A 12,840-nucleotide genomic window follows, 5' to 3' on the forward strand; every position below is an offset into this window, starting at 1 on the left:
AATAATATTGATGCTCTGTGTGTCTTTAATAGCCACCGACCTGTCCAACACTTTGATCAATAAGATGGGCGGGTAGAATACTGGATGACCCGTGAGAAAAAATAAGAAAACCTAATCTTTGTGTGCCATCATTTTATATCTTCAGAGTTAAATCTTTTTAGTGCATCTACCTGTCGATGAGTGTGCTGTGCATTTACAACTGTACCCATATTCCTGTATGCAGACCATCAGGCCGAAAGAGGGGTGGCAGGTGTACAGCTCAGCTCAAGATGCAGATGGGCGTTGTATCTGCACGGTGGTGGCACCTGAACAGAACCTGTGCTCCAGAGATGCCAAAGGCAGACAGCTCCGCCAGCTCCTGGAGAAGGTATGTGCACATGGACACACACACACAGACAAACACACACACACACACACACACACGGCGGCTTCTGACACAATGCACACTCTTTAAACACACATATTTACTGTAAGCAACCAGCACACCTCACACATCATATGGCTTTCCATCTTTATTCATGCTTCTTTGTTGCACTAATCCTCAGAGAGATTGCACCAGCCAGGTCCATAACCCTATTTTCCACTTCTGCACATATTGCATGGAAGACATCAGCTGAATGGCTGCTCTCCATCCCGCCGAGACAGAACTGGAATGTTCCTCTGTTTTCGCTAACATCCATTGAAGGCTATTGGTTGATTAGTATCAGGCTTTAAGCTTATGATTAGGAACATTATAGGTGTCAAAATGTAAAACATATGATTTATTTACAGTCCAGCAAAATGTTCTTTTTAAAAGCATGCATTTTGAATTTATTACAAAAGTAGCTCTGAATAACCAAGATTGTGAAATGAATAGAAACATGACTTTTAAATTCAAATGATTTTTTTATTTTTTATGTTTCATCTACAAACACACATATTGCCCTTCCCTCAATCATGATGCCTCATTCGGAAAGATTGGTGTAGCCTACATGTTGATGTTGTAAGCTGTCATTCACTGGGGCCTTTGATACTAATGTACTGAGCTGCCTCGGGGCTCCAGTGAGGCCATTTCAGGATCCCTCTACCAGAGCCAAAAAAGTATGCAGAACACAATGTATGCCACTTTGCTTGTGATGCGCTTCAGGAGCGTCGGTTAGTTAAAATTAGAGCCAAAGAGAAAAGTGAGAGGCCCACATTTATTCTTGTTCACATGCCCCCAAAACCAACTGAGCGTTTGTCAAACAAGAGACACGATAATGTTTCTGTGTCAAATATCTCTGAAATGTGTTATTATACCCAGCCTATTCAATAGTTTATCAAACAGAGCAAGTTGCATGGCACAGTTACGTATCCCAGTAAAAAGCTCTATTCAGTTTACACATGGATGGTGAACACATAATCCTGTTGGAGGTTAAAATGTTGATTGGTTCCTTGGGAAGTGAGAGCATTGCAGGCTCCTGAACAGCTGAACATGGGGGACATTTTAATCTTGTAGTGGATGGAAAATCAATGCTGCACTGTTTCATTCTTTTCCAAAGGTGCAGAACATGTCGCAGTCAATTGAGGTTCTGAACCTGCGGACGCAGAGGGACTTTCAGTATATCATGAGGATGGAGAACCAGATCAAAGGATTGCGGTCAAAGTTTCGGCAGATGGAATCGGACAGGAAGGCGCTCGTCAACAAAAACTTTCAGGTATATTTTTAATTGAGGTTTAACTTTGTGAGAAACATCACAGGAGAGGCTGTGAAAGGATCTCTTCTGCATATAAACCTCCGGAGCATCTGAATAGATTCACTTTCATTCCTGACTAGATCAATACATGTCTACGAATGCCCATGAGGACTCACTGGTCTTAAAGGGTAGACAGGCTGGGAGGAAAGCATCCAGCATGGATTCTTAAAACTCGTGATCAGATTCTGATGGTTACATGAAGGATTTACATTTACAATTGTAAAAACAACATGTAGGCAAAGAGTAATGTACTTTTTGCAGCAGTGCTCAAATACAATATTCTAGTTTTTCAGTGTATTTTTCACTTTCATAAGCTCATCTCTTGTATAACGTTATACATGCTGCTGCCTCTTCCTGTGCACTTGTGAACACAACTGTAACAAGGGCATTTATTATAATGATTATTATCATCCATCAGTTTAATGTGTATGGGTCTTATTAGAGTTTCCCCTTTCCTCCGGGTACAGACAATCTTGTCTGCAATTATTTCAAAATTATTTTTTATTAAAAAAAAAAAATAATGTTACAGTTTCATCTGAAACAACAATGTTTTCTGTAATAATAAAAAAGTAAGAAGACTCTGCATTTTGTGTAAAACAGAGGATGTACTCACTAGCATCAGAAGATGCAATAAGATCATAGTACCGAATACAGTTTGCAATAATATGTCCATCTTTCGATATCTGGTCTTGAAAATCACAATTTCTAAAACCAACAAAACAAGCGAAACAAAGGGAGGAGAAAATGTGCTTCCATTTTTTTGAATCATATGTTCTGTCTTCCTGGATTGAGAGATTTGCAGACAGGTACTTTGCAGTGCTTTTGTTTTGTTGTTTTCTAGGAGCTAAAGGGAAAGATGGAGTCCCTGCGACCGCTAATACCGGTCCTGGAGCAATACAAGGCAGATGCCAAGGTCATCTCCCAGTTCAAAGAGGAGATCAGGAACCTGTCTGCCGTGTTGATGGGCATCCAGGAGGAAATAGGAGCGTACAACTACGAGGAGCTGCAACAGAGGGTCCTACATCTGGAAAATCGGCTCCGCAACTGCATGAGCAAACTCAGTAAGTCCATCGCAGAACAAGCAGCTTTAGGAACGGTGAGCCCAGATTATTTGATGGCAAAGGAATCATAGGCACAATTATTGCAGCAATAATCAGATTGCATTTTTAGGGGAGCAGAAATAGTCTTGAGAAATCCTCAGAGAACAATTTCCTCAGCCACAGGTAAAAGGTGGGAGCTGCTAAATAACACGAGTGCAATGGAGGATTACACAGGGCAACATCCTGATTGCTAAATTCATGTTTAATTTGTAATCATTCTGGTTCCTTCGTTGTTTGGAACTGAAGCTGTAGTTCCTTTCGATGTGTAACTCAGCTGTACTCAACCAGTGGGCTTCAGTGCGCCATCAAGCTGGCCACAAAGGTAATACCAATAGGTTAGATTAAATACTAAATTAAACGATTTGGTCATTTACAAATCTTTGATCTGAATGTGCTTCAGAATTCAGATTTTTTTTTTTTAAACGTACATTCAAATCTATAACTTCAATGACCAGTCCCATTAAGTATCATTAAGCCAATCACTGTAAGCAACGACACAATATGGATCGGATTTTAAAACGAAAAAGTGATGGAGGGTGGAAACCCTGCGACGGTAAAAGCACCAAAGCCAGTGGTGAAGAAATATATGAATACATACATTTTTATTTATAATAGCAGGCAGTGATGCTCAGCCTAAAACAGATATTCAATTGTGGAAATGAAAATTAATTTTGGGGGAAAAAACATCCGCAGCAACGCAACTGTCTGCATTTACGTTTTACTGGGAAACTAGCAGCAGCTCGCTCACTTTCATCCACCGGGCTGACGGACAGGCAGACATTTACTGAACCAAGATAGTTTTCAAATCAACAGTGTTTTCGCAGACACATCTATTGATGATTTGATTTTATATTGATTGGAAGAGAGACAGTCTGTCCTAACAGCAAGCGTTACGTTATGTCATGTAAACTACCACGCATGAGCTGTGCGTAACCCACATGGGTGAGTAGTACCATACTCTGACATTTACACTTTTTAAAATAGAAAAAACAAGTATTTATATTGTCATATTTACTGGAAATGACATACAATACGGTCAACAGCAGGTAGGAAATGTTCAGCTTCCTGTCGACCTCCCTCAAGCTATTACTTAGGATTTTGTAGTGAAGGAGGAGGTATTGTATGGATAACTCCTCATTTTACCTTTACCCAGCAACTGGAGAAAATAGAAACAGGACGTCTGACCAAAAGCGAGGATAAAAACCGGGCGTCGCCCAGAAAGTTGGCGCATCGCTTGCAGCCATTTCGGACACGATGCCATCAACATAATGAGCAAATTAAAGATATTAAAATAGTTCGAACCTTTGTGTTTGAATGATTTCTTTGGCCAATTTTGACAACCCTGAAGCACAGTGTGTTCTCATTTCATTCTGGCTTCAGAGCAGCCGTCCCTCTGATAATGGTTTGCATAGCTAAACTTCAATTTGCCAACTGCCATGTTTTCAACTCGGATGGAGCCTTTCAAAGTGCCAATGTGAATAACATGTGAATGCTGATGATATGCGGCTGGAAATCTGCCTGAGCTCGAGATGATTACATAGTGCGTGAAGCTTTGATTGATCCAGTGAAATAGTGATTAAATACTAAATAGGGAATACTGTCATTTGGTACGAGGAAAGTGTCTGGAAATATTAATTAAAATATTGAAGCATGTGTTTTATCCAGTTGCTTTGTGGCAGCGTATCCGGTTATCCTCTTTGTTTCTATAATATGAGAGTCCAGATGCTGAACACGCAACAGTCCATATCTAGAACTTTGTTGTTTATCCGTCAGCCACGTATTGTATTTATTCCAGCATTACCATAGTGTTATCTTGTGAAGCGGAAGCAGTGCGTGCTGTATGTGACCAAAGCTGTGTGATGTGTCCGCAGCATGTGGCAAGCTAATGAAGATCACTGGGCCGCTGACTGTGAAAACTTCAGGCACCAGATTTGGAGCCTGGATGACCGACCCACAGGCGTCTCCCCAAAACAACAGGGTGAGCCGAGTTAATGGTCTTCTCTGCACGCTGCGAGCCTTTGAAGCAACACAATGTTTAATAATCTACATACAACTGCTTCCCTCCTGTTGTTACTCACTTTAACTGCTGGGATCAAACATAAATGTTGATGTCTCTCTCTGGACATGTTGGGCATTCTTTTAAATTAAACACAACTTTACACACTTCATTCCCTATATGCGTTATGGCACAACGCCTTCATCAGCGTGTATACGGGAAGAGCTAAAAGCACAGTCTTTATATACTTTGTCAATTATCCACTCAGCACTTGACACATTAATGGCCAGCTTTTGAAGGAAGCTGCAATTTAAAACTCTAAAATAAAAGTACACAATAAACTGTTACTTATGCAATCTAGCAGAATAGAGTCAGATATGAGAGTGCAGAGAGAGATAGAGTAATACCCTGTGGAGGTTTCATGAAGAGAAACAACTTTTTTTAACATTCAGTCTTACCAACCGACATTGTGTGCATCCCTGGGGCTTAAACGAACATGACAATGCATTTTCATCCTCATCTGCAAAACCTTTGTTTTCAAAAAGACAGACAGGCTTAGTAATCTACATACAATTGCTTCCCTCCTGTTGTGTTTACTTTTGGTAATCAGTCAGGTTGCTCTTCAAGTTAAATAAGTGTCACAGAAAGGAAAACGGCTTTTTTGAGTCAAGCAAAACATTTTTTGAAGCAATTTCACTATTTTCTTTGCTTGCTTTTTAAAATTATTATTTGACAACATCCATGTGTTTCACCAACTCTTTCTTTAGTTTAGCTGAAACTTTGCTGATATTTTGGCTGTTCCTACCAGCAACTGTTCATCATGGTAACGGCATGAAGCAGGAATTTGCATTGTGTCACCTGCCTGGTTGAAAATGAATTTATACAGAATTTTGTGTATCTACAAACGAATGAAATACTACTAAATTATTATTAATAATTATTATAATAATAATAATAATTATTATTATTATTATTATTATTTAACTATCCTTTATAAAACTATAAAAACTCTCAAATACTAAAATCTTCATTCAGATGGAGTATTCGGAGATTATAAATCCAAAAAGCGTCCGTTTCCTACAGTGGTTAATTTGACCTTATCAATACCAATTCAAATCATTGAACTTCTGGCCTACAACAAATGTCTGGGTCTTTTTATTTCCACTTTTATGAAGCACCTGTATTCTTCATCCTCTTTTTTCTGTTGAGAAAGCCCCATCATCACATACTGTATATAGATAACGTTTTGTTTTACAGGTGGTTATAATTTCACAGGAACGTTGTCTGTACTTATTTGTCCTCAGGTCTGGTACATGGACAGCTACACCAACAACAAGATAGTGAAAGAGTTTAAATCCATAGATGATTTTGTGGCAGGAGTTGAGTTGAGAACCTACAACCTGCCTTTCAAATGGGCCGGAACCGACCATGTGGTGTACAACGGCTCTCTGTACTACAACAAGATGCAGAGCAACATCATCGTGAGGTACAGCTTCGAGACGGGCCGCGTGGTCACCCAGAGGGCCCTGGAGTCCGCGGGGTTCCATAACGTTTACCCCTACACGTGGGGAGGCTTCTCTGACATCGACCTGATGGCGGACGAGCTGGGCCTGTGGGCCGTGTACGCCACCAACCAAAACGCCGGGAACATAGTCATCAGCCAGCTGAACCCGGACACGCTCCAGATCCTCAACACTTGGAACACAGAATACTCGAAGAGGAATGCCGGCGAGTCTTTTATGATCTGTGGGACGCTCTACATCACAAACTCCCACCTCACCGGTGCTAAGGTGTACTACGCTTACTCCACTAAAACCTCCACATACGAGTATACAGACATTCCCTTTCACAACCAGTACTTCCACATGTCTATGTTGGACTACAATGCCAGGGATCGCGCACTCTACGGCTGGAACAATGGCCACCAAGTCCTTTTTAATGTTACACTTTTCCACATCATCAAAACTGAGGATGACTCTTAAGTCGTGAAAATAAGAAAACGTGGAAAAAATTAATCGTTCTATTGAATGTTCGAATTAATGTATTTATGTAATTTCCTCGATTATTTTTTGGCATTTTATACACTTTCATTTACAGACATCGTACAATTTGCTACTTCATACGAAGAGTTAACCAATTATGACCTTCCCCATGTGGATACATAGCGGTTTCTATAAAAAAACTTCTCCGCAGCATCTCCGCCAGGTGTGAACGTAACAACCACTGTCGTATTTTGAATAAATATGAAACCCACAATTGGTTTAGAAAGTGTGAGTCACTGTAAGCATTAGAAGCATGTAGCCATAACTGAGCACCCGAAATATTATGCAGTGTGCTGCACCAAAATGCAAGATTAACCATGGACAGGGGTGCACACACAATGACTCACACACACGCATACTAAGGTAATAATGCACACTCTATTGATTGTATGATCCTCCTGGCGGGGATAATAGATGGCCGCACAAAATGTGGATGTCCAATATGAAACATATTGCAGGTAACACATTTTCAATTTAATAATGGCACTTTTAATCAGCAACTTTTAGAAACACTGAACATCCTGTAATTTCTAGTTCCCTTTTCTCTCGAAAATGAAAGCTTCATAATCATGGTTCTCATTCAGTATTGCAAATATGCACACCTCTAATGTCGTCAAATTGTGACTGTTTACTAATTGTTTGTTTTGTTTCCATTCATTCCTTGACATTTATTCATCATCATCTATTAATTTATTCCAGTCTTTCACTTCCTCCATTTAGCTTTCAACTTATCATTGTACCTTTTCTTTCAAAAGATTTTGCACTTGACCTTTTACAAGACAATGAGAAATGTGCATAATGCATCTGTATAGTTATTGTACTTGGCTTTCTTGTGTCTATGAAGATTCTCAGTCATCCAGGTCAGAGGATGTCTTAAAGTACTAAGTCAAAGTATGTCAGCAAACCGTAAAAATGGTTTCCCTTAACTTAGTACTTTGAGAAATTAGCTTTTTTGTAACTTCAGTAACTGCTTGTATGCCTTATTCAGTGCAGTACGTTCTGTAAACCTATGGATAACAGCTCTCGTGCATGAATGTTGGCTATCCTAAAAGCATTTACTGTACTGTAACTGTAGATTTGTGTATTTTGTATCCACACAACATCTCATTCTCCTTTTCTCTAGTTGTATCAATGGTCCATTGATACAGACAGCAGTAGATCACTTTAATAAACATTCATTTGTGTAAATAAGAAGTTATACATGAGCAAAATAAAAAAATATTGTTTATTAAGTTCTGTGTATTTGTGCAGAGTAAATTTGTTCAAGGGATTTTTTTGCAACAAAAAGGGAACACTGAAATGTTTCTGACATGAAGGACTGCACTAGGATTTAATCTGAAATCACTTTAAATAACAATGCCTTTCTGCCAACAATCTTTTTTCATTGTCCTCTGAAAATGACAAAGCGACTGAGGTGATTTCTTATTTCCTGCACTACCTTTCTCATTTTACATTGCTGTAACTCTTTGTCAGAGCTTTAATTACATTAAGAGGTATTGTTCTCCCTGTTACTTTCAGTCCATGGCAGAAGAAGTACTCAGATATTTTACTTAGGTAAAAGCATCAATACCATAATGTACAAATACTGTTACAAACTAAAATAGTGCATTCAAATGTTTAAGTCAAACTACAACATGATCAGCATCAACTACATAACGTAGCAACAGTAAAATCAATCAGTTACAATGGCCTATTTAATACTACACTGTATAATATGACATTGCTATAAATATGTAAATCACCTTAATATTGCCATTGGTAAAAGGTGGAATCAATTTTGATTGCTTGTGAATTTGATCTAATATTAATATATTCTAATTTATTTGTTAATCATATCATTATTTATTTATTAATTAGAATTTGCAAAGTAAATAATAACAACACTTGTGAAATAAATGTATTACTAAATGTAAATGTAATTTTACATAATTACAGTGCAAAATCGGCCTTGTCCCTCAAAGCAAGGCGCTCTCCCGAGCGTGGGACGAGGCGGTCGCCGCCATCGCCATCACCCTCACTGCCTTCATCCCTCACTCAGGTGACCTTCATCCCTCGCGACCGTCTACCAAAAATAATCTGCCTCGTCCCTCGCCGCAAGTCGGTCTCCGAAACGAGGGACGAAGCGGTCCCGCCCTCGTCGCCTTCATCACTCGCTCGGGTGACCTTCATCCTACCTTCCGCCCAAAGAAATTGGCAACCACCCTCAACCTCTTCATCCCTCTGCCTTCTCCACTGCCACCACCCTTGCCGCCTTCATCCCTCCCTCTGAAAACCTTCTTCCCTCGCTCACTTCTGCCCAAGAAAATCTGACCAAAACAGTGGTTGCTCCTTCAAGGACTGTTTAAAAACAAAAGAAACACAATATGGAAAAAGGAACATGCACATTGTGAAAGATATCTGAAGGCAAGTGATGTGGATTACTGAGAAATGTAAACAAGGGAGATGTCATTCAAAGCAACTGAAATGTGTATGTTGACTCATTAGAAAGCCTTGTTATGGCGAGGAACACAGAAGTAGGCACACATTCACACACTTATATGGACACACTGACCTCCCACAGCTCAGTCTCTGACAGGCTCGGTGCTCTCCTCCAGGTCAGATCAATGCAGGTCAGACAGGAAGCATCTTTAAAGGTCAGGAAAGCAGCCACAGTAACTCCAGTCCTTTGGAAACACAGTATGGATCTCCTGATATATTTATCCCCGGAGTGCACCAGTGTCAAAGACCTCCTCATGTTTTAACTCCTGCACATCTTACAACATTGAATTGAATTAAGTCAAAGTTGTATGTAGCAGACTTTTTGATGTAAGCAAACAGCTTATTGCGAATTGATCAAATATCGTATCGTGATGAAACTCGGGATTTAGGAGAGTAGAAAAAATTCCAATTTCATTTGTCTTATTTCCAAATTTTCCAATCAGCTGAAATGGGAGGGCAGGTTTTTTTGTGGCTGATGCTTATCAACAACCGCAAAACAAAAGGAATTCAGCAAGTTGCTTTTTTTCTTTAAAAAAAAAAGTATGATTTGTATGATCACGATCATCCAATGAGTATCTACTGGGAACCCTTACATGTCATTGTTATGGTATAATACTGCAAACCAACAATGTGCATGACTTGAGCTGTCGGTTTCAGGATTCAAATAAAATATGTTAAGCACAACGGGAAATGGGAAATATACTGATAGTATATTTTTTGATCATTTTGATTATAGCATGCTACAAATCATCCTGACAACTGTGAGCTGAAACTCAGAAATATCACCTCCTCCATGAGCTGTACTTACACCAGCCCCAAGGAAAGCATGTTTACTCTAAAGAAAACATACTTTATCCCTTGTGTTGCCTTCGGGTCAATTTGACCCGATTCAATGTTTCACCCTCCTGTCGCCTTCGGGTCATTTTGACCCGAAGGCAACACAAGGGTTAAACTACATGATATTCCCTTTCTGTCAAAATATCCCCCTAAATGTAATACACCTTCCCCCTTTAATTGAGCATAGAGTTTGGCTCTTTGTCAGGTTGGGTTGATTTTATTTACATAGGCCTACATCAGTAATTTTCATGAAGCACCCTGGATGTTGGTGTGAGGTTATGTTTCACAGAGACTTTCACTCTGTAGCCAACATTTATTTTTGAAAGTATTTATTTATAACATGTCTCAGTTGATCTTGTTTACAATTCACACTAGGAGGAACTTTGCTTTTTCAGAAATAATTATTTTTTACTTGCATCCCCTTAATCCCTACAACCTGTTGATCACTCTTAATCGTCTTTGTCCGCACCAACAACCTCATAAACAGTGCTTTAAAATGTCAACACCTTGTCGGTTTCTTCTTTTTTAACTGCAGGCCAATCAGCTTTCTTTAAACAATGATAAGATTAAAAAGGAACAACAATATTGTTTTATTATAACAGTTGAAGACAGTTCTGTCAGAGAAAAATGTACAACTTGAATGCATGGTTTAACACAGTGGATATCAAATCACTAACCTGCCTCTAACATTGATATATACCAATAGAATAGACAATAAATAATAAACAAGTATTAGAAAAGGCATCACTTTCCCTCACGCACAACAATTACTAACGTTCCTTCAGAAATACAAAAAATTTACAAAAACTATATCCTGTGTGAGCAGCATAAATGTAAAATCGCCTCAAACTGTTACGGATTATCGAAGATACTTTCAAGTCGGGTCTAAAAACCAAGAGGCAAGAGTTGTCGTCCGAGATTGTCTTAGATATTTTATGGTGGGGTAGTGAATATATAAACTGAAATACAGGTTTTTCATGACACAACAACTTTTGGTAGAAACTCCATTGTTGTCTGTCGATAGATAGATAGATAGATGGAGAGATGGATAGATGGATAGATAGATAGATAAAGAGATAGAAAAACATTGTTGTCCACGCCACTTATGTTCATTTTGAATGTCATTTGTTCCCAAGTTTGCATTTCTGTATTTGGCTGCACTCATCTGCACTCATCCCTTATCTGTGTGCACAGCAGCTAAGGGTTTGTCTCCTTTGAATGAATGCGCTCCATAAAGCTGTCACGGCTCAGACTTGTCGACTGTGCATTGACTCGGGTTACAGTGATCCATCCTTTTTATTAGCTCCAGCATGGCTACAGATTTACAATGTGATGTTCTCCCCACACATGACAATACCATTAAAACACAAAGTCACTTAAAATAGTGCATTTGTTACGCTCCCTTGTTGTTGTTGTTGTTGTTGTTGCTCTCAGTACTTTAAAACGATGAATACAACGGTACATTGCTTTCAAACCGAATCATTGTCTATTGATGCAGTGTTGTCATCTCATCATCGACCTCGCAGCTACTGATACTTGAGACCAGTGTAATTGTAAAGGGTTATTTAAGAAAGGTTTCCATGATCTAGATTTACTGGAAGCAAAAGATTATTGAACAATGTTGTCACTCAAATGTATTTTCTTATCTGTTATACAAGACACATTAATATAACAGCTAAACCCCACAGATTCCTTATGGCCCGCCAAACCAACGATTAAGTACTGTATAGACAGCCCTTTGCAGCCTGTGCGTACAACTGACTGTGGAGCCACTAGCCTCACTTCCCCACAAAAATCGAAAATATTACGAGTACTTTGCTGTCATACATTATTTTTCTGCCACATACTTCTCCTCCACTGGTGGGCCTTCGTCGTACTTTTTCAGACTGGCTTCCAGTTTTGAAACGTTTACATGCAGGAGACCAATTTCAATATGATGCTTTGTTATAAATGAAATTACTATACCTAACAATATACACAAGTAGAGTTGAAACGATTATTAGTTGATTAGCTCTTAAAAGAAAGAGAAAGATAAAACAAAGCAGGAAACAGATCAACTGTTCTATCTGTTGAACTGGTAGTTAAGTTACTCTATCTGTACCCGTAGGTCGACTTGTTTTGAAATGAAAAGGGAGGCATTCATCTCAATAAGACAGACATGATGATGAAAGTACATAAAACCCCAAATCAGTGCATTGTTATTATTCTAAGTTGTTCACCTGGAACAAAGCTGTTTTTATCCTTCTCTGTTCTACACCGCGGTACTAAATACCTCCGTCTAGAAGGGAGAAGCTGAAAGTCCCTGTGCATTAGTCCTTTAAGATGCAGCCGGTTATCCGTGGTAACTGTGTGGTGTTCAGGGACTGTGGGCTCAGCTGTGACTCACCACTCAGCCTGCTGGACCATTTCTCAATCTGATGGAGAGAGTTTCTGTTCTTTAAAGACAGGCCTCCAAACCATGGCACCAAAGAAAAAGATCATATTGATTCAATAAAAACACGATAAAATAAGGTCATCATGGTTTTGTCAGTGTAGAAACAGAACAGAGTCCTCAAACAAAACATATGTTGTGCCCCTTTTTGCACACAGCTTCACAGTTTGCTTCAAAGTTCAGTTTTGGGTCAATAATTGTTCCAAGATATTTGTAAGATTGCACACAGTGGAATTTGTGC

The 12,840-nt window shown here is 39.2% G+C and overlaps 1 protein-coding gene across 1 annotated transcript; it reads left to right on the forward strand.

Moving 5' to 3' along the window:
• Positions 1–287: 287 nt before the first annotated feature.
• Positions 288–7,935, forward strand: LOC130198120 (noelin-3-like). The gene is made up of 5 exons (XM_056421208.1): positions 288–367; positions 1,521–1,676; positions 2,557–2,776; positions 4,687–4,793; positions 6,116–7,935. Exons 2-5 carry the CDS (start codon positions 1,530–1,532, stop codon positions 6,791–6,793), a joined length of 1,152 nt encoding a protein of 383 aa, XP_056277183.1. The 5' UTR covers positions 288–367; positions 1,521–1,529; the 3' UTR covers positions 6,794–7,935.
• The last annotated feature ends 4,905 nt before the right edge of the window (positions 7,936–12,840 follow it).

Source organism: Pseudoliparis swirei, chromosome 8 (genome assembly GCF_029220125.1).
Source record: "Pseudoliparis swirei isolate HS2019 ecotype Mariana Trench chromosome 8, NWPU_hadal_v1, whole genome shotgun sequence".
NCBI lineage: Eukaryota > Metazoa > Chordata > Actinopteri > Perciformes > Liparidae > Pseudoliparis > Pseudoliparis swirei.